The 23524-nt window shown below is 42.0% G+C and overlaps 1 protein-coding gene across 2 annotated transcripts in view; it reads right to left on the bottom strand.

The window, feature by feature from the left end:
* Positions 1-462: 462 nt before the first annotated feature.
* The window catches only part of RBKS (ribokinase), a 68645-nt gene continuing 45583 nt past the window's right edge, over positions 463-23524 (bottom strand). For both annotated transcript variants that reach the window (XM_065630387.1, XM_065630386.1), the window contains 2 exons: positions 20158-20346; positions 463-735 (listed from right to left, as the gene is read on the bottom strand). In XM_065630387.1, coding sequence (XP_065486459.1) covers positions 562-735; positions 20158-20346 — 363 coding nt within the window. In that variant the 3' untranslated portion in view covers positions 463-561. The remainder of the gene's footprint in view (positions 736-20157; positions 20347-23524) is intronic.

The raw sequence follows: 23524 nt of genomic DNA on the forward strand, positions 1-23524 counted from the left end.
CATTTTTTCAAAGTCTGCCTCAGTAGCACTCTTGTCCTGTTTCCAGTTGGAGGGACCTTCGGCAGTCTGGCAGAGCTGCAGAGTGTGGTGCCACATCCCATGTCTGGGGCACAGGGGAACAGCTGGACCAGGGCGGGCTGTACGGTGCTGGCCTTGCTGTCTGAGGACTGAAGCTGCAATCTCAAAGCTAATGCTCTACTTCATGTGCTGGCATCGTACATTAGAAGTTCTGATAAAATCAAGTGAAAATACTACCAGGAGCCCAACACCCTCCAGATGTTTTGCTGTAGACTTCACGTAGAGTATAGCGCATTGTGTGGGATGGCCACAAGCCCCATGGTGTTATGTGGGGCCAGAGAGACCTGCTGTGCTGTGTTCGAATGACCCACCGCCCCCACCCCATCTTATTCTTGTAGAACAGGAACTAACAGGATTCCTCAAAGAACAAGTAAAGAGACTTCCCTAGTGTTTCCAGTCAGCAGAGGAGAACCTCATTGCAGTCAGGAGAATAATGCTGTCTGGGATAAGATAAAATCAGTACATGGAGTGAGACAATGTCAATTAGAAAAGGTCCTGAGGCAAGTCCTTCCTGTAAGGATATGAAGATTGTGTCCCTGATGCCTGGACACTCACTGATGCGACGCAGTTTGACTTCCTGATCATTTCCTCCATGGGTAACTTGGGATAGTAAGCCAGGTAGAAGGCCAGTGCTCCCATAAAACTGTCTCCAGCTCCCTAAAATAAAAAAAACAAACAAGATAAAGCCTACTCACACAGGGAAACAATTCAGATATGTTTACTGGAAAGACAAAAGTTGCAGCACTGACTGCAGGAGCCAGGAAGTTATTCAGGGCTTGAGTTCAATTCACTTTTCTATGCCTAGGAAATTCTGCTGTGCTAAACTAATGCCACAACACTATCGTTGTGCCCAGCTGTTGAATCAAGGTATACACTATAAAATGGCTTAAAGAAATGCAAGTGTGCTGGAGTTCAGCAACACGCTGTTATAAACACCGCTTTTGAAACTTCCTGTTGTTGAGTGTCTGATTTTGATTTCTCAACCTGAATGTTTCATTAAAGATATCTTTTTCTTATTTAACTTCTGTTTTTCATAAAGGGCTGTGGTAGAAAGGACAGAGAAAAGAGGAAAAAAATAAGCCATGTGGTTTGTGTTGTCTCTAAATCCCTAGTTGCAGAAGGATACATGTTGATGCCTCCAGGTCTCAGCTGTTCATTAAAAAGGTCCCACTAATGAAGGTCTATGCTGTGCCTATCACATAAACGACTCACCTGTGCTGAGTTTGACCATGAGGGGGGAGGACAGTGACATTCACCTGCAGCTCTACCAGCTGTGGCCCTCTCAAGCCCCTCGTCCCCTGGTCATATGTCCCACAAGAGCTGCCTGCTGCTCTGCTCACCCCACGCAAGCCCCTGGGCGCCATCCCCACAGGGGTGCTGGCCCTGCCCCAGCTTCCTCGGACCCACTAGCCCAGACACCCCTAGTTCTGCGCTGACCAGCAGGGAACGACAACTGTTTGCCTCCTGAGTGCTTTTTAATAATCACTCTTGGTTTGTGATGTTCAGTGCTCTTTAGTCCTCAACAGTTGGCAAAATGAATAATTTTTAACTTGTTTTGCTCACTGTATTCCACAGGGTCCCTTTCCACCTCCTCCCCTACAACTGGCTTTGTTTCTAAGGCCAGGCAGATAGCAATTCTTGTTGGTATTTTAAAACTGGTTCTAAGGTCCTCTTTTTTTAAATAATAGTTTTATACCAGTAAAAGCATTACACTGGACACACTGGTATTCTTATTTCATTCAAGAACCAACCAGCATATGGACTATCTCCCCTGAGGCCCTTTGCCTCTGTAGTTGTCATAAATAGGCCCCAAGAGTCATGGAGCAGGAGCAAAGGGCCTGGAAAAAGTTAGTTATGATAGCTGAGCAAAATTCCAAACTAGAAGTTAAGGCGAGGAAGTAATTTTCCAGTTGTGAGTTCTAGTGGGTCTCAGTGTTAAACTCCTACTTACTCAAAAGTCAGCTGCATATAATACCATTCCAGCAAAAAAATATACCATTTCCATGGAAATCTGTTGGTGGCATTACAAGCAGCTGACAGGGCAAAGTGGGAATGGCGAGAGAACCCTACAAAGGGGTAAGCACAGGCTAGGGGGCCCACCCAGCCTTGTCTCTCCCTGCCCAGCCCTTCCACAGCAGCTGTTTGCTTTGGTGTTCCCAGCCAGGAAACTCCCTCCCTAACCCTCGCGCAGCCTCAAGTTTGGGCACTGCCTTCCACCGCCTTTCCAACAGGCCATGATGGAGAGTGTCACCTGGCGAATTACGAGTTAATAAGCAGAGTCATACTCCAGCGCGCAGCTGTAGCAGCACCTGTTTCAACAGTTCCCTTGTGTTCCTGAATGTAGGAGCCTGAATGTAGGGGCAGGTGAAGGTTTTTATCAATTTCTGTTGGGCCTTTGTCTCCCTTCTGGTTTCCACAGTGCTCCCACAATGGCAGGTGGAGCAGGAGCAGGTGACTGCTAGTTAAGCATTGCTGGTGTCTTTTGTCTGAGGCATAATGCAAAAATCCCCGGCCCATCTCAGAGTTTATAATCTAATCGGTGCATGATTAATTATTAAAGCTATTTTAGTGCTGCTGTTAGAGACAGAAGTAGAATTTCAGCAAGCAGATCTGTCATGCTGTAGCTCTAGCAGGAAGAACTCGTCATTTTTACATCAAATATTTCTCATACAGTGATCACTGGTTAATGGAAGCGGCCAAATATTATTTTAATGACGAATGCTCAGAATATCTGGTGTCAAATAGCATAAACTATTACTCGGCAGCAGCATAGAGCAGAATACTATGTTTTTAATCATGTTTTTTTAATGGAGGTAACTAAATACTGCCCCAAATAACTACTGCACTGTTTGCTATTGGAGCGAAAAAGGACTAACTGAATATCACCCAGGTCTTAGTTTGGAAGATGGCGAGATGGAACCCAAGTTCTCCCTGCAAAGTTACTGTGCCTCTCCACTTGTGGGTGATGCTCTGAGGTTGTGAGACAGCTGTAGGTCTCCCTTTTGGTGAGGCTGAACAATGTTTCGTGGCTACAAAGGTGGAAAAGGGGATGACCAGCAGCCTTCCATGAAAAATGGAAAAACACTTCCTAGTATTTTTTTTCAAGAGAAAAGACTATGGGATGATTGGAGAATGTACAGAAGGATTTGATGCCAGTAAACTTTTGCTGAAATCGTTACTTCCCGTATATAGACCAAAGCAGTCAGTGTCCCTAAAGCTCAGCTACTACAGACCCCAAGGGTATCATAAATTCAGTTGTTGGTAAGTAAACGTTTTGGGGGGGGGGGTGTTTTCAATAGAGGGGCTACCACACTGCAGATAGCAGCGCACATCAGATGGGTTCTGGAGATACCCGGCTCAACCTCGCTGCTGCTGCTCTGCACAGACATGACTGGTCAGACGTAACTTAAAGAGCAACAGAACTGATTCAGCTGCAAAGTTAACTGCAATAAGAATTATTTTCGGCTTACAGAAACAGATCTTCCCTCTTTGGTATTGTGGATTAAACCACATCAGGTTTGGTAGATTCAGAAAAGCTCAGCACAGAGCAGAAGAAGGAACAGGCTCAGAGAAAAATCAAGATTACCCAAACCCTGGATCAGCGAACACTAGCTTTACATGTAGCTGTTTCAAAACCTGCTATAAGAAAAAAAACCAAAACACTACTTTACAAAAATAATTAATTATTAAAATGACCAGTAAGATGCCATTTATTCTGCCAACTGACACATTATAAACACAGAATATATAATATTATACATTCTCCAGCATTTGTCTTTCAGGAATCCTAATACAAGGCAGACTTTGAGATAATCCTCATATCTTTGAGTGCCTGGAGACAATTGATTCCATTAATTATAAAAATATAACTCATTTAACCTTTCTCTAAAGCAGAAGATGTTAGTTTGTATGAAATAAAATAAAGAATTGGATCAAAAAATTTGTTTGATATGGCCTGGCTTGTTCTAAAATGCAAATGTTACGGTTTTGACTAAGTTTTATGGTTTTGAAGCAGTTTTGAAAACCTATTTATATTCTGTGCCACTAGTCTGGAAGGTCCTTGTTTTCCTGTGTGTCTGGAAAAGGGCATTTTTGTTTGTTACAGTCCAGCACTGATTGAGATTCTGTGCCTCTAGAGAAGAGAAAACCCACAAAACCACTTCTATTTATACCTTAGCTTTTGTTAGTCCTGATTTGTCAGAAGTTGGTTCACAACTTTAGTAAAACTATTTTTATATGATGCTGCCCTGAGAGTCTTTTTAAGGAAAGTGCTTTGTAAGTGGAAACTATATTGTTCAACAGTCTTTCCAGCAAGTGTAGCACTTTTCAATCAATCATGCGTAGAATAATAGGATGCATTTCACTTATACAATAAGATGACTTGTTCACCAAAAAAAATTTGGAGGCCAAAAGGCCAGAAGTTATGAGTTCACAGTGTTGCAGCAGTTGCCCTGCCTTGTTCCAGGGCAACCTCTTGCTCGGCCTTCGCCTTCCCAGCCTGTCCTCTTGGGCAAGAGTAATGGCAAATGTGTCAGAACAGGGCAGTGGCTCTGGCTCCCGAAGCCTGACATTGTCATTGAACCTCGAAAAACCTTCCTCGGGTGATTTTTCAAGAAGCCACAGTCTATGTGTGCTCTGTGTTTTACATGGGTTCATTCCATTACATACATTGTAAGAGCTACTGAGTCCTAAAAGGAATTATGTGTTGTACAGCAGCACGAGAGAAACAGTCAGCATGCCTGTAATGATAAATTCTTTGTTTAGTGAATAAATCAACACATCAATCCAAAAGCTGTCATAAACTGCATTATAATGTAGAATCAACGATATTGCTTGCAGTGATGCTTATAGTCTCCTAGGAGCATTCACAGCAGCGCACAAATGAAGGAAGCCTGAGGATTACACTGATTTAGTGCAGTCTAAATGCACGGCAGTGCAGAGCTGCCCAACTCTGTCGAAGGAATTGGGCCTTGGAGAATTCCAGTCATATTTATAGCCCTCCAGAACTGTGTGATACTGGCTTCTGCGAAGGATGTTATCGCTCCGTGTCACATCTGCTCAGCGTTCCTTGCTGTACCCCTGCCTGCTCCGTACCCGAACTACACATCAGCCCTACATAACACAAAAATATCTGTCAGTGAAGACGCTCACTATCCATTCCCCATAAGTGGGGAAAGCCTGTGCTTCCTTGCAAGAATCCCCAGGCTGTGCTTTGAGGAAAGGTCACTAGTGGAACTGGAGAAACATTTCCAGCCTTCGGGATATATTCAGATACTCTTGTGCCAAAAGGGTCTATGTCTCAGCTAAGAGATAATTTCTGCTGAAATGCTCATGGAGTAAAATATCCCTTGGTAACAGTGGTTGAATCAGTTATACAGCTTTTTTTTTTTTTGTCTTTATTTTTATGATTTCCTTCTCTCTGAAAGAGCCCATGTTTATCCTCTGTATGATGGAGAATGGTTTATTTCTGGAAAAGTTAGTGGCTGCATTTTTTAATTTTGCATTTATTTGCCTGTGCAATACTTTTTTTTTTTTTAAATTTTCGTGATGTTTAATTTTCCCCCCTCAGCCTCCCATTTTTCCTTATGTTTCACTGCAGAGATATTTTGGCAGTTTCAATTAAGACAGTCCTTAAACTATCTCCACTATCTTGAAACTCTCCTGAAATTAAACTAGTTTGACCCTCTTCAAACTATTTCCTAAGCTCAAGGCCTAACAAGCCTGACTACTCCCACAGTATCTGGGGTTGCTGATCCTGTGTGGAGGAATTGCCAGCATTGATTACTAAGAGATTTTTCCACTAACACAGTTATTCCTATGTCTCTGCATGGAGAATAAAATGATAAAAAGTCCTTAACACCGAACTACCAAATTTTGCAATAAAAAGCAAATGAACTTGAAATAAATAACAGGGCTCGCCTTTTCAAGTCTAAGTTAGGCTTTTGGTGCCGACTAGAGAGCGCTACAAAGCTACTTGGGCTGAGGATAAAGGAGACATACTAGGAGAAGCACACCGTGCCCCAGACCTTTAGTGTCTGGATCCACAGCCACATGACTGTGCTTAATCTGTGCTCTGGTAACCAAGTGTTTCCACAGTCTTGTCACAAAGACTTGCTCGAACATGTTACCCTAAGCCAACAGAAAATACATAGAGAGAATCCACAGTAGCAGTGCTCGTCTCTTCTTCTTCCCCCTTGCCATCCCCAAACACGCACCGGTGCTGCCTGATGGGCTGTGCACGCTCCAGACCAAGGCTCCAGGAGCTGTTACCTGCTGCCCCATCACACGCTGCCTCCTCCCCGCCACGTGCAGAATGGCTGTGCTCAGCCACTCGTTAACAACGGCGGGAGGTGTAAGCTAACATATTCTAATTTGCATTCCCTGTAGGTTGACAGTGCACTCTTAATTCTAGTGATTCAGACTGCAGTTTCATAATAGGCTTAAGCCAACCCATGGTTATGTTCTTGCTGAAAGGCTCAGTCCCCACTCATGTTTTTATCCCTGTCTCATGTTCCCACGCCCTCCTCGACATCAGATCTCGCTCTCGTGCGGCCAAGGAAAGAGGCAGATCAGTTAGTTCTCAGATCCATCTGAAGACTAAACCAGCCAACGCTGACCAAGAAACATGAGTTTCCACCCAGATCAGCAAGCTGCTGTGTTACCACATGACAGCTGGTCCAATGCAAAGGAGAAAGAGGTTAGAAACGCTCCTTCTAGCAGCAGCGTGATCTTGGGTCAGCGTACGCCAACTGTGAAACCTCACCCTGGGTCAACACCAGGCAATTCATTAACTCCGTTGTGTGTCCAAGTCCTAATACTCTGGCTCCTTGATCACACAGGGAAAGCCGCTTTTTCCACTCCTCCTCCTCTACCTTGTGGGCTCAGACCGGAGAAACGAGGGAACGATCACACTTCCTTTCTGTATCTTTTCCAGCCTCTGTTCTGGGAAGCCGTGGGAAGGAGCAATCCCTGACTTTCTTGCCTTTAAGTTGTGTCATACTTGCACAGCCATGCATGGAGAAAATTTCTTGCTCACTTAATCTGAACAAGGGCAGCATGTCGTCTGGTCCTTCATGTGTCTTGAGAACTCAGAGGTAACCAACCTACAGCCACTGTAGACTATCGGTTGGGAGACATCAAAACCAAAGCACACCACACAATGCTTCACATCAGCCATCAGGAATTTTTACCCACTTCCTGACAGATTTCCTGATGGTTCATTAACAGTGATTAATCAGCCTGACCGTTAACCCCCTGCATTCCTGAGAGATTAATCGTGATACAAGGCCTCCTGCGTGCATTTTCTTTCCTTTTTGAAACACCCTACGACATTGTTATTCACTGTTTCTAAAATGATCAGCGACAAGCATTACAGATGCATGAATTCCCCCAAAAAGTTATCTGGTTTGTGGTGAATGTTGGAAATAAAACATACAACATTCACAACTCCGCGATTTTTAATTTGTATGTCATCTAAAAAGCACAGCTGAAAGTATCTAGAGAGCTGGCAGTATCACACAGTCCTGCTTTACATTTCAAAGCCCCTCTACAGCATCTGTTTTGATGCAAGGTAATAGTGCTCTTATTTCACATGATGGGAAATGAACCCAACTTAAGATCAAGGATGCTAAGAAGACCCACTTTGAGACATCTCAGGGCTGAATCCAGAGCTCCTGATCTTGCATGGACTTTAAAATGTCCTTCGAACATGAGGCACAGCTTGGGAACCCCAAAACTGAGGTATTCAAAATTACTGGATCAGTGGACCTCCACGAGATGCCCACAGCTCTGCTAGACTCTTGGTCAGGATCAGAACAGAGGAGCTCTCATCTTGCTGTTTACAAGAAAAATGCTGCAAAGTGTCTGTGAGGTGGTGGCTTTCTCTTAGTGCACACTGATGAAATCTGGGAGGGAGCACAGGAGAGCTGCGTTCTGCCAGGTAATAATATCCCAGTATGCCACTCAGCACCAGGGAAGAAAGTTATTCTGTGTTGTAAACTAACCACAGAAAACCAACAAAGCGTTCACCCATAGGGAGTACTCTGTTTCCTGAATCATCGAAACAATTCAGTGTGATGATGCTCATATAAACTCCTTTCAACTCCAGATAGCATTAATGAGAGGTGACGAATTTATTTCTTTCTTACACAATGGAGGAAGAGCACTGAACCGGGAACTCCACACACTGTTCTGAAAACAACAGATCCATGTTGCTGAACCTGTGAGATTCCCATCAACCAAACAACTCACCACTACTCTGATTCCTGTGCTACCAGAGTGATAGATATTTTGGCAAGGAATATTTCCATTTAGGATATACCTCCGTGTATATTTTCCATTTAAGCTTCAGTTAGCTTTTGCCTTGGTACCTGCTTCTTCCCTGGTTTCACACTTGAGCTATGATCTGTGACCTCCTTTCATTTCGTCTGAAAGTTCATACCTCACCGAGAAACTCAAAATCAGCTGAGGAAACCCTCCACACTTTTTTTTTCTGGAGTGCACATAGAAAACTTACAACATACAAAAAAAAGTACTGGAAAACTCTCATTATACTCCAGCTCAATACAAAACTCTCCAGTGGCACTCTTGCAAAAAACAGCTTGTGTATCAATATGTGTCAACAACAGGGAACCACGTGGACATCGCTGCTAACAGAAATAAGATGGACTTTCAGTTGAACATGCTACAGGAGCTGTAGCTACCTTTCCCAAAGTTTGAACTTGCACAAAATCAGAGTCGTGGCTGAAGCTCAGCCCTAAATATAGCAGCTCCTCAGTAGGTTGATTTGTACTTCTCAGACTGGTTTATCAAGCCTCAGCAACATGCAGCTACTCTCCTATCTTATCAAAAGCTTCACTTATCTCACTTCCTTGAGAAGTACTTCACTCCCTTTATTATTCACGTCATACTCACGCCAACTCGCAATTTCTTAATAACAAAGCTCATCCTTACGTGTTAATTCACAAATTCTATTTAATGAATAAATTAAACTGGAGCCGAAGCCCTGCCCAGAATACACCAGGTTATTCTGAAGGTGCACTGCAAATACTGGCAGTGGGATTCCCTTCCAAACAACGAGCTCCCCAACTAGGACAGAACTGGCCAAATTGTCACCGACTGTGTCACCCGGTATCATGTCAGGGGCTGACATGGCTTCAAGACCCCATAATCCAACAGCCAAGTCAGGAGGGGGAAATCTCCTTGCTGGGCAATTTCACTAGCCACATGTGTTTTTTTTTCTCTCAGACTGAAAATGCCAAAAGACTCTTAGTGATCCCATCTAATCTGACGAGATGCACTCAGAATGACACAACTGCCATCTCGCCTGGAATTGATCAAAAAAACATTCTTTTTTTGCACGAAAGCTCCATATGCTCGAGTGCCTCTTTCAAAACCACAGTATCTAGCCTTTGTTGGCTGGCCACTGCTCCCGCCTACCTCTGAACTACACATCCTGGAGGGGAAAAAAAAAACCCACCAAACTTCAGGAGTTTTTTTGGTCTGAACTCACTCTAGCCTTGTCCTCTTGCCAGCTCCCTGCATTCTTTTTTCTACGGAGTTTGTCTCATCTTTTTGATGAGCATTTGAGTTGTAGCTCTCCTCTTTGAGTTCAGCAAGATTTGACCTACAAGCCGGAACTGCAGATCTGCTCTAGAACCCACCCATTCTGTTGTCCTCCACCTGTGGGGCAGGCGAGTAGAAAACAAGGCTCCCACTCCCCACTCACGGTCTTCAGCAGCAGTGAGCCCCAAGGCACTGCTGCTGACAGAAAGGCATTCTCTGTGGTATTTCCCATAAAATGCATCTTTCCAACAGACATACTGCCTGCTTAATGATTTCAGTAAGAAAATCACAGACACCAATAATACGGCACAAGATTCCAGAGACTTTCCTCACCTTTTCCCTGTATTTTGCTGTCTAATTGTGCTTTGAAATGAATAAAACCAATACTGCTTAGCCATTTGGGCAGCTGACAAACATTGCTGCCAGAATTCGGGAATCTGCTTTTCTACAGCTGAGTTATTCTAGAATAGCTAGTTTTATATCTGGATGTCTATCCCTACACACACACACAGAAAAACCCCTGAGAAAAGTGACAAAATCATCACGCTCAACTGCAAACTGGCCGTTAAAGGCATTCCTATAGGTTACTGCCATCAATCACCAAGACTTATGGTGTTAGCTTCCTTCCATTTGTCTAGCTGAAGCTATTAAAATATATTCTGACCATGGTACGGGCAATGAAAGATCAACTCCTTTATTCTTGATAAGAAATAAAACTTCTGGCATTTTCTGTGGTTAGAATTTGCAAAAGCAAGGAGCCTGATTTCCCCACTATTCTCATTTCTCTGTTCTTGCTCTTTTGAAAACGTACTTATGCAATATCACCGATCCAACACAAACCTTTCTGGTTTCTGTAGTGACCAAAATTACTTGGCAATGAAAACTCTGTTGGGGGAAACCAGGTCTTAGTTCAACATTAACATTACTGCAATTGGCATTTCTGGGTAAGTAAGTGGGCAAGGGGCTCAGAAGCCAGGTTTGCCTTCTCTCTCATCATAGCCAGAACAGACAAGAAGAAACTGAGAAGAACAGGTCACGTTCTACAATAGCCAGAATGATACCTGGTTCTGCAAAGAGGAGCTTTAAAAAAGAAAAGAGGCATATGGCATTTGTAAGCTAACCATAAATGCAAGAAGTAAGAAATGACGAGGAGTTTGGCCAAGAATATGCTGCACTATTACACAGCAGATCACATTTTCAACTTCCTACGGCTCAGGCCAGAAAAAGACACTTGGGAAGGTGACGCTCTGGATGTGCCAGAAGTGCCAGCTTCCAGTAGCTAATTTTATCTGCAGGAATTTAATTAGAAAGGATGGCTGCACACAGTTGGTCTTCCTTCCTTCCTTCCTTGTGCAACTCAGATATAATGGTGCTATACACCATTACAGCTGAAACTGTCTTGTGTGCACGCGTTGGCGGCCCCATATCTGTTCCAAACACTGGGTGAGCTCCATACCTGGACTGAACACCCCCTTGGAGGAGACCTTGTGCGGGCTTCACCATAAAGATAAGGGGAAGAGAACAAATCAAGAAAAGGGATGTGGCACGTTCTGCTGCAATGACTTTGACTTGCGTTGCAAGCCACAGTTAGCCCAAGAAAAGCAATAAATGGGTCATTTCCTACTCTGCTCTCAACCTATATGAATTATACAATTGTTTTATACCATTGTTTCATTTACTAAAGCATCCCAAAAGTGAGATGGCACAAAGATAGCTTCAAGATATTTCTGAACTCTGCTTCCCTAGACCTCATCAGAATGTAATCTTGGGTCCAGATGTTGGATTCTGTATCCTTCACATGTTCTGGCACCCAAACAAAACATTTGAGTTGGTGCATAAATGCTGCCAGCATCCCTACTTTTTTCTGTCCAGACAAATCAAGTGGATTAACTTCCAAACTGGAATATTTCTCAGTATGACAGTAGTGGAACCAAGGCACCTGTTTTTGTAGCACATTTCCACAAATCCCTTACAGCTTCTTCAAGAAGCATCCAATGCAAAGCAACGCAGCACTGCTATGTACTTCCTTGTTTATGTGGACATCTACAATGATGTCCTGTGCTAAAAATGAGAGAGCTGACATCCTGACAAAATTTTTCCTCCAGTCCTAATTCTCTTTGAAGAGAAGCATAGAGAAGAAGTTACGGTTTTAATCAAGGGAAGCAGATTCACTTGCCACTGACAAGCCAGTCTCTGTGTGCTTTTGCTCCTCATCTACAAAACAGCAGTAAGAATAGTACTTCACCTTGTGCTGTGAGTACAGAAGAAGTAAATAATGTAAGGTGCTTAGCAACTTTATGTATATGTGTACATGTATACAGAACAAAGCTGTAGGACGCAATGGGACAAAATGTCATGACCTGATACTGATGGTGTGTAGCAAAACCAAGCAATTCTCAGTATCACTAAAGTAACCGAAACAGAAATTCAGTTTTACTAGGAGGTTTTTGTTGCCTGGCACTCTGCAACCTTAGAAGGGGCTTAGAAAAGTAAATATTGGTTTTAATCTTCTTTTTAATTCTACATCTTCATTAAGTACTTCCTTGTAATTTAATGCAATTTGTGGCAAATGCTAATAATGCTTTGGGCCCACTTCTCCCTGCCAGCTGTATCTCTGTTAAATTATGCATTTCCATCTGGAAAGAAGCTGCACAGGACTGTAGGCTCCCTTCCACTTTGAGTCAGGAATGGAGAGGGATTTAATTAGATGCTCTGCAGTTGAGAAAAGGACTAGAGCAAAGCCTGGGTGGTCTGTGGAATCTTCCACTGGAAAACAAGGCTGCAAATTGTTCTGCACAAGCCTGCTTCTGTTTGCTCATTTTGTTTACATTGTTTGTTCGTACAGATTAAAATAGACAGTTACTAAGCAGATAAACAGTGTTTCCTTCCATGACAACGTTGTCTAGAAGTTAAGAGAGTAGCATGGGACAATATATGCCTGTGCTTCATTTTTGGCTCCATCACCCCAACTCCCTGTGCAACCTGGAGCAGGACATTTTTAGCTAGTGCTTCGGAGCACCTAATCGGGAACATTTTTGTTCCATTGTTCCTATTTGTAAAATGGGGATAATACAGCTTTCTGCTCTCAAAGGGTAAAGAGGGCACATCCAGCTTGCAGCAGCTTTCCTCAGTTGACTGCCAAAGCAGAGGGACGCAACTCTCGCAGTTCCTCTCCTCGCTGGATACCTCTGCACCTTCCAGCCACTCACCAAGCCTCCAAAAACTGAAGGGTCTTCAGAAGGTCTGAATCAGAAGCAGCAACTTGTGATGAGCCCAGCAATTCCCATCTACACTTAACTGTGAGTCAACTCAAATGCAGTGATTTCAGTCATGTGCCCTTTCACAGTTCAGCTGAACTTCACAAAATAATAGATGCAACTTTAAATAGATTTACAGTGCAGATTGCTGATTGGAGTGTTGGGCAGATTAACTTATTCCTCATGGTTTTTCTGTTCCAAAATTCAATGGATTCCATATTTGTAAAAGAGGGAATGCAGAAGGCTAAGTCAGAAAGTGGGCTATGACTGGAACTAAACTTATTTATTAACCTATTTTGGTTGCGTGTCAAAGAAAGGAAGCTATTATGCTGTCGGTTTGTGGGATGTTTAATGGGAGCTCTGGGCATAATTCCTCTCTGTTGGTGTGTGAATAAACCCTGCTGATAGATAAGCTGTTTGTCCGATAGTAACTTTTTCTCTTTCCTTGAAAAAGGGAGGATGAGAGAAAAAAAGAAAATAGAGCACAAATATAGAAAAAGAAAAAGAAAAAGAAAAGAAAAGAAGAAAAAGAAAAAGACAAGAAAAATAAGATAAAAAGAAAAAGAAGAAAAAGAAAAAAGAAAAAGAAAAGGAAAAAGAAAAAGAAAAGGAAAAAGAAAAGGGAAAAGAGAAAGAAAAAGAGAAAGAAAAAGAGAAAGAAAAAAAGAAGACCTTGCCTTCTGTGGTGACTTTACTCCTTCTTGCTACATCCTGGGGTAGGAAAAGGTTAAACACTCAACAACATTTTTCTCTTCTTAGCAAGTTAGAGAACTGTACATCAGACACATTGTCTGCCAAATGCTTCATTTACTACCAGCTGCATTTTTACTTTGTTGAGAGATAGCTGAAATAAAATCACTGTTCTTTGTGCAAACGGCATGCTAAATAATGTACGGCTACAAGATTATTAAATAGCAAAGGCATTTGATAATATTAGAGTCAACCACAAGTCCCACTTCTGCTGATGCACAGAATTTTGAGTAATTAGTCATTGCACAGAGTGTTGTATTTATATCCCCTTGAGCCTCAGACGTTAGGCCACAAAGTCAGGAGACAAAGAATTGCTGTTATTAGGAGGACTGTTTTGGATTTATTTATATTATAAGGCTTTATTTCAGTGTCCACTTCACTCCTCTGGCTCAGGCTTCCTCCGAACCAGAAGATACAGCTAAGTCAGAGACTTTTAGTGTAAACCATATTTTTACAGACAAGACCTCTCAACTTCAAGCAGAAGAACTTCAATGAGTTTGCAAAGCCCCCAAAGAAGCACAACTGGCCTGAGGTTATATGACAAGCCTGAGAAAAAGGCCTCCCAGGTTTTGTTCTGACCTCTAACAGACTTCTCATGGTTTATATGCAATACATTAATAGCAACTCCAATTCATGGATGGACAAATTGGGATACAAAGAAGACAAGTAACTCTCCCAAGGATTTACAGCAAGTCTTTTGCAGAGCCCTGGAACTCTTACTCAGTCCTTTGTTCAAATTGCTAAACCACACTGCCTTCTTTAGACCACAATTACTGCACAGGCCTGAATATTGTGACATATCTAAAATTATGTAGCTATACACTTATACGAGGCTTTATTAAAATAAAGATTGTGTCACATCTTCAGAGTTCAATACAAAGCTGCTCAGTGAGCACTCTACTGCTTAAAGACAGCCTTTTAAATTCTCTCCCATAGTAAAAGAACCAGATCTAATACACCGTAATATGAAATCAGAGGGAGTTCATAGGATTTGAACACAAAACATCTGATGACAAATTCATATTGTAGCAACGAGCCTTCATTTTGCAGAACTGACATGGAAAAATAACGGTAACATTTATGATTATGACAAATAGTATGTATCATCCGTCTCTGAGAATGTCGCACAGAGAAGGACTATACAGAATAAATCACACACTTGTGTCAAATTTCAGGCATAACTGAGTAGACTAAATTTTGAATTTTATCATGTCTCAAAAATTAGTTTCCTGTTTATAAGCACAGCACCTCAACCTGTCATTTCCATAGCTTCCCTCAGCAGGTTGTGCACTCTCTGTATTGAAAAAGCACAGCCAGACAGGTAGACTGGTGCTAATGTAAGAAATTATACGGGAATTTTTAGCTCCTGCTTAGAAACACTGTGAAGTTAAACATTCTGGCTTCTCCACAAGATTTAAAAGGGAGACCATGGGTTTGCTGTGATTACTAGGGCCACCACTGTGAAAAGTGATTCCAAATTTTCATTTAAATATTGCGTGCCCAAGTGTCTCCACATGCCTTTACAGAGAACACATCCATGCCTAAGCCAGACATGCAGATGCCTGATCTCCTGATGGTGAGTGTGCTAATGCAGGGCTTTTGTGCACACAATGGCATGTGTAAACCTAGAGGTCAAGCAGAACCTGATGAAGACATCTTAAGTAGAGCAACTGTTCTACGTGTTTCAAAGACCAGGTGGGATGGAAATCAGAAATTCAGCCTAACTTCCGCAAGCATGCATGGGTGTTATTCAGCATCTTGATCCAAACTGGGATCTGGAGCAAACCAGAGGTTACAAAAACTAACCCTGCATTACTTCCCCCTCTAAAGTGATCTCCGTGCTGCAACCTGGAAACACAGGGGCTGGCAGCAGGGCAGCTCTGGCTGGCTTAGTCAGAGAGCAACCCATTTTCCACTAATGCCCCTGCACAGGAGAGATTCTGCCTGTGCCAACCCTCCAATTTGAAGCATGGATCCTGGACGGGACACCCCACCTTCAGCTGCAAGAAGCAATCAGAAGAAAAGGCCAAGCCCCAAGCCCCAGGGTGCAGCCCGAGTCAGTGGCCATGTCCCAGCCTGCCGTAGCCACCGACCACCGGATCGCCGCACCTCCGGAGGCTGCCTGGCATGGACAAACCTTTAAGGCCCAGAGCCCGTGTAACCTGGAGCTCCAGACAGCCCAACTGCCTCCGTGAAACCCACCTGCACATCCCAAGCCCTAGGCAGGGCTCTGGCAGCACCTCAGGGGCTCCTCTTGGTCCCCAGATGCCACTTGAAGCCACTGTAAGATCCCATCATGCTTTTGTGCAAGATGGACGGGAACTAATCTCACTGCTGGCCAAATTCCAGCTTTGAGTAATTACATTCTTCTGACAAATTTTCCTTGGCAGTTTCAATGGAATATAATTAGTAAATGTAAATAGATGTAAATAGTGCTGTAAATTACACTTTGCGTGACTGTCAGAAGCAGAGGGGCAGAGCGCGGGTGAAGGGGCAAAAAGAGCAGAGCTTAGCTCTCCAATATGGATGGTGTTGTGGCCTTCCCTGTCATCAGCCTGCGTCTGTCTCTGCCAGGCTGGCGTGCTCAGGGCTACAGCAGCAGATGCCGCCATCCAGGATCATCGTGTGGTTCATCACACAGATCATCCACTTCACCTCAAGCACAATTTTGACCTGACGGTGTTCGGTCATGTCCCACAGCTGTGTTGACAAGCAGCTGCTGTGCTCCACCTCAGCTGTGCTTCTGCTTCAGCAGCAGGCAAACTGCTTCACACACGCACACGCAACTGCAAAACGAGTGTATGTGATATCATTGTTTTTTATGAAATGCTTATCATCAAATTTGTGAATGGTTTGTGAAACCTTCTGCTACCAACTGAAGAAGTGTCATATAAATGGAATTATACAATTATCCTTCACAGCTATTTTAATGCAGCTTCATGTACTAGTTTCATCTGAAGTGGAAATAGCTTCTTCCAATAATAAAGTAAATGCATATATTTAACTTCATGTAGTCAAGTAGATTTAAAAGCAGCTATTTAAAGTAATGAAAATAGATTATAATGTATACCTTTCTTATATTATCTACAGATTAGTACTTCTTTTATGTGTCAAATGTCTCTTATGTACGTCTTCTGCTTCAAATACAAACTGATAGGGCTAGTGGGCTTAATCAGATATTTCTCTATTTCATACAGAAAATTTGAGGATGGCTTTTCAATAATTTGCTTATTTTTATTCTTATTTAAAATTTACACATAGAAAATAGCTAGCAGAAACCAGTAAAATGAAGGGAAAGTTTACTTTCTTAACAAAAGCTTGTTGCACTATTTAGCTATAACAGGAGAAACAGATGTTTCAGCTTTACAATATCATGTCTTGCAAAACTTCCTTCTAAACGACTATTCGTGCTCTACATGTTTTGGACTGTGTATGGAGAGCTCTGCTAACAGTCATGGGAAGCATTGCATACATTAGTAAAGCCCACATTAAGATAATTAGTGCAAAAAAAAAAAAATCAACAAGCCTTTTTTTCCCTTTATAGTACTGATTTAGTGTGGGTGAAAAATGCCAGATTTTCAATCTTGAAGATTCATGTTCCACCACAAAGCGGGAGATGGAGCCAGCTTTTCCCAGTGTTCTGCCAATAAACTCCTAAATTAACTGTCTCAAGGGCTAGGACGAAGAGCCAGGCTCTACAGTCTATCAACCCTCCGTCTCTCTGATGAACCTATGGAGAATGGGGAGCACACTACCTGGGACAAGGAGCTCAAATTCTTAATCTTTGTGGCTGTACCTACCCAAGTATTTCCTCATCAGAAATTTTCAGAATTGCTGTGGACAGCAGAGGTGACCAGGAGGCAGTACTGAAGCTGCGCTGCTGCAGAGAGGGCGATGGGCAGTGGCGGCAGCCATGGGAAAATTTCCACAGAGGAAGAGGCTCTGAAGCTCATCTTGTATCTTATTTGTTTATCTCTTAAATGACAAACTCTGTTTTAATACAGACTGTTTTCAAAAGGTCTCTTTAACCTTTTGCAAATCTATGATGGGTTATACATATCGTTTAACTCTTCATCTGGCAATAACTTTATGTTTTGCAGGGCCAAACAATGTCAGTATGGATACAGGCACATAACCAGATGTGATTGGCTTATGGCAGCTTGAAAAATCACTGCCTGGTTCCTCAAGATGCTGAAGTCTGGGCAGTTTAAGGTAGCAACCTTTGTTTAATATTAAATGGCATGCTAAGAGCGTGGACATGAACAGCTCTGAATACTCTGTGGAAAGGTGGCTACTTGCTAAGCCACCTTACAGCTTGTGCTTATTCCCCTGAGAAATGATCCACTGTGGAAATGCCTCTGAAGAGAATAACATGTCCTACTAGAACATTTCGTATTTATTTTAGTAATAGAGCTATCCGGGTTAGTTGAGGATGACATTATTTTGCTTAGTGTTTGGAAGGGTTGCTTTAAAACCATTTGCTTTCAGGCAAAGTGATAATCAGTCTAAGCACTGTAAGACTTCTATAATGGAAAGCCAACACATTTTTTTCATTCAGTCTGCAAGAGTAAACCAAGTACAGCTGTTTTACTGAAAACAAACCACTGGTATTTAAGTAGATTAACAAAATTAACTGTGAAAATCCTCTGCTATGTGAAAGCCAATAACCTGTTGGCCACAAGGAGGCAGGGCAAGGATTCAGTATGCTCAGACATTTCTTTTATTTAATAGAAAAAGAGGAGCGTTAAATTAGTTCACTCATGAAACTCTGAACTGCTAGGCAAGACAAAAAGCACTTTTCAGCCATAGTGTGTGGTTTCAGTATTGCTGTTTTATTCCAAGAGCAGCAAATATCTTAAGATATCAAACAATAGCTGATCTGGCAGCAATTTTCTGCTTCTTTTGAAGAAGCAGATCACACATGTTTCTTCTTCATCACTTCTGTGTGATGTAGAGAAAAACTCTAACAATAAGCTTTGATAGCAATAGTAGATTTGCCAACTCAGAGCAAGAAGCTATATTGCTGGGTTCACAAGGTGTTGCTCCCAAGCTAGTAAATCCTGCTCCTGAGCAGCTTTGGGAGCTCTGCCTTTCACTCCCTTGGCACTTCTAATTCTGGGCTAAAAGCAGGCAGAGGCAGTCAGGTGTCCGTAGTCCCCTACCAAGTACCTTACGTGCAGCGCAGTACTGTGATGCCTCCCTTAACCAGAACTTTCAGACATTCCAAAATCACCACTAACTCGAGGTCAAACTTCTAAATGACAAAGGGGTAAAAGAGGAAGACAAAGCTAAAGCACCTCCGTTTCAGAGTTAAATTGAAAAGGATTAAATTTAACAGTGAAACAAAGCCTTTCACAGTATTGGCACATCACAGTCCAAATCTGTGAGTGATCTTCTGCTTTAGAAGAAGTGACTTTACTCCTAGCTCTGCCACTGCAAGCCACTGAGCTAGGTAATTTCAGTCCCCTATGCCTCTGTTTCCTCATCTTTTAAGCAGTTGCTTTCCTTCTTTGTGAAGCGGTATGAGGTCCATGGATAAAAAACATGCTACAAGAACGAATTATTATTAATGCAATTCAGATACGGAATGCACCAGATGGTAAAATCTCCAGGATTTTAATGAACCATTGTAAGAGAACATATGTAATATGACGTTATTATAACAGGCATTTAAATGTATAGTTAGTACATACAACGTGACCTGCTCTGCTCTCAATAACTCCGCTGGAATTATTTTGGATTTATGTCAGATAATACTAGGAACACAAAATAGCCCCATATGTGCAATGCAGTAAGGTTTTCATAGCAATGTAATCTTAACTATTGCCTGTCCTGTTTTTATTTTTTGCCAGCGGTATTGTATTTAGTGATATGTTAGAGTATGCTTTCTGCATTTAATTCTGAGTAGGAAGTAAAAAAATACCTTCATGTCAAAGACTAAAATGCCTTTGACCAAGTATCCTTTACCTATCATCACAAAATAGGCGTCACGAAGCTGCAAGAACATTTTGGGGTTTTTTTCCACTATATTCTGTTAAAAATTTGTCTTTGATGCACCTCATGCTAGACTTGGTAGGCAATTCATGCTTGTGTCAGAAGAGTGAAACATTTCGTTTGAGACTGTGAGAGCAGCACCATCTTCTTTCTCCCACAGCATTTGAATTCTGGACAATGTGAATTATATGACTGGGCAAAAGGGAAAAGACAGGACCACAGCTCAGGCCACTGGCATCACATGTTACAGTCAGAGACAGGTACCGACTTCAGTAAAGGAGGAACATGAAGATACTATCAGTATGTATAATAATTCTAGCACATCTACAATACAGACTATAAAACTCAAGTGAACTGGCATTTAATATATGAGAGGCTGGAAGCAAGATATCAATTTCACGTCATAAATCAGTCTTTGTGCTAGTGCCCAAAGATTTGGCCGATTACTCATTGCTTTCCCTTAGTGCTCAGGCAGCCTTTTCCAAAGCAAGACAGTTAAACCACAAAAACGTACCGTAGTGTCCACAGCCCTGACCTTCCCAGCAGGAACGTGCTTTGGAATGGGTTCTTCTACTGATATCATCATGCAGCCTTCTGCTCCAAGAGTAACAATTACGAGCTTACACCCTCTTTGTAACAGCATGCGTCCCACCTTTTCAGCATCTTCGAGATTGCCAACTGGGATGCCCGTTAAAATTTCTGCCTGGAAAATAACCCACGCAAATGAAAATCATAATCTGACAGCATTCGTTTTTGGACAACAGTTGCATTTGAAAACAGTATTTAACATCTTTTAAAAATGTGTATTATAGGATGATCATGAAACCACTTCCTACGCTGATATTCAGCTATGTCTTGCTCCTCGTTGGAAAGCAGCATGTACTTCAGGCACAGTAGACTAATGGAGAGCAGCCTGGGCAGAGACGCAGGAGGCAAGTGTTCTGTTCCAGCTTCTACAACTTGCCTGGCATGCAACCCCTAGTAAAATCACATTTCTCCCACGTGCCTCGGTTTCTTCATCTGCGAAATGGACACGATGACACAGCCTTGGCAAAAACATTTTGTGGTCTAATGTGAAAAATGCTACACAGCAACTTGGTCACTATTGTTGGGGGATATTTATCACCAAATGAGAAACTTTAAAAATTCTTTTTAAAATTCTCAGCTTCAGCTAGAGGGAAAATCTCTTCAAAGAAAAAAAAATAATTGCTCAACTTTGACCACTCTGTTTAATATATCTTTTTAGATAAGAATACCTAAAAATTATCTGAAGCCCTCTTTGGGCAAAAGCTGATCACAAGATTATTATATAAGTCCATAGGCCTGTGTCAAGACTGAGACTCTTTGTGTTGGCTCTGTACAAACACAGATAAACTCTTCTAACCCATGGTGACCTTAAGTCAACTTCTCCCAGTTGGCTCTTAAAATTAATCTCTTCCAGTTCCACCCAACTAAGAGCAAAATTTGCCAAAACTCTGCAATGAAGTGTCCAGAATCAAGCATCCTTTTTGCCACTTCATATATTTTCTTGGTGGCATAGCACTGTCAAACGTCATGTACTTTTTCTTCTGGCAGGGAAGAGAGCAAGAATGAAACAGGAAAAAAGGGAAGAGAAAATACGTTTGTTTTCTCTGAAACAGTCTAGCAGGCAGTACTCCTGAATAATACAGTATGCCTTCAGTTGTGAGGAAACAGACATATTATGTTTTGCTGTCTTTACTAAATCTTGTCCTGCTTGCCCGAGAAGAGGGAAGTCCTATTTTATCTTGCACTACAAGGCTGCTGCTGGATCCTGAAAAATGCAGTCTGAAGGATTTTCAGATAACCACCTAGTAACTGGGCAGAGCTTCCACACTCTTAGGGCTTATTTTCAGTGGAAAACTTACTTTGGAACCTATTCACCAGCTACACTTCCTGACCTCTGCTGCAGGGGCAGCTCAGCCCCTCGGGAAACAGCTGCTGAAGTATTTCAAACTACCTTCCTCTGCATCACTGAAACTTGAATTCAGCGCACAGGCTTCTTGAAACAAGGGATTGTAAACTCGAGCGATTAAACAAATGCTGCACGAAGCAGAGACTGTGTCCGCGGCAAAGAGAGGGAGGGCAGACAGCTGGGGACAGGATCTCCTACAGCCACCCCCCAGCAAACCGCCCCAGCTGTGAGTCAGCGCCCGATGCTGCTGCCACCGACATTTCCTGCGTTCCAGCCTGGCCTGGGAGGCAGAAGCCACCTTTGGGCTCTGCAGGGACAGGCTGTGCCAACACACGCCCCAGAGCTTACAGCAGCATTAGCAGGGTACTTACTGGCTTTAACTGACAAACTTACGGGACCAAGTTCTGCTGTCCCTACTTAGATAAATGCGCAAATAATTTCAAGCGCTGCTGATCTGACCGCTACAAGGCAGAATCTGGTGAGGCAGACCTTGGTGGGCAGGCCTGTGCGCTGCTGGGGCAAGGTGGGGGAAAAAATACATACCATTTCAAACTCCTTTTTTAGACAACAATATAGTAAGCTTTAAGTTATAAGTAGGCAACTCAACCTATCCAATTTTCTCTGTGGCATGTCACCATGCTGCTCAAACTTCTCTTGCAGCCCTGTCCTGGTTTTTAAGCAAATTAAACCTATTGCATTTTTAAAAGGTTATAAAATTATTTTGAAATAAGAAAATTATTTCAAAAAGTATCTCACAAAATCTTTTGAATGTATCTTCTTGCAAGGTTTTCAAGGAGCCAATGCACCAATAACAGCTTTGGAGTAACTAGGGATAGATAATAAGTAGTATTAAAATATATAAATACTCCATGCTAATATTTGACTGTCTAAACAGTCTGCATCTCTTCATGAATTTTAAGATCTCTGGAGCAGGAACTATGCATTCCTGTATTCAGAACACCTAGCACATCATGTTACAAGAATAAACACAGATTAACACAAATCCTTGAACGAAACTGGCCAACTGAATTTCCAATGTACTTGATGATGGGCAATAATTCCAAACTTTCTACTCATGTTGCAAAGTCTCCAGGATGAAAGTAGATTGGGTTTTGGTAGAGAAACAGTAAATGTAATTTTTATCTATCTGGTACTTACACTTCGGTAAGCTCATGAGCAAGGTAAATGGAGTACTTAAATATATCATTCTTCCTAACAAAATACACATGAAGTATGCTTAGCATTAATGTTGTATCCCTCTTCGTGATTGCTCTGTCCCAAGTCAACAGGATTTTTTGCTTGGGTAGTGAAAGAATTTTTCTGGGACTGATATGTGAAAGGTTTTGCAGAAATCTTTCTTTTCATCTTTATACTGCTTATACCAATAAACAAAATTATTTTGAGCAGACAGAGTCTGTATAAAAGTAGATCTTCAACTGCTTGAAACCACTATCATCTAACTCATCTACAGCAGGATGGTAAAACTAAAAAACACTGGAACAAGCTGGAAGAACCATAAAAGCAGCAGAAGCCAGACAGATTCTGTGCCAATAATTAGAGATTGCGGTAAATGTCAACTGATGTTAAATACTGTGGTGAGTTTTTAAGTTCCTCCCTTCAGTAGAATCTTATTTAAAAAACAAACTATGGTACAATTGAAGGAAATAACTAATGGTTATGTAAAGAAAAATTAAATAACAATACTAAAAGCCCAATGTGGACTTTTGCCATAGTACTGTACAAAAGAGCAACAAATTAAGAATTTTATTTTTCTGCAGCTAGTCTCATGAAAGTCCTTAGTTAAATGGACCTATTAAAATAAGAAGACATTCCACAAAACTGCTGTCAGAATAAGCCTATGATGCATATTATATAAATAACCTACACAGAATTTTCTTATTTTTGTTTACAAAAGTGGAAGGGAAATTTAACTGAAGCTTTTAATTTA

The sequence above is a fragment of the Caloenas nicobarica genome, chromosome 3, assembly GCF_036013445.1.
Source record: "Caloenas nicobarica isolate bCalNic1 chromosome 3, bCalNic1.hap1, whole genome shotgun sequence".
Classification (NCBI taxonomy): domain Eukaryota; kingdom Metazoa; phylum Chordata; class Aves; order Columbiformes; family Columbidae; genus Caloenas; species Caloenas nicobarica.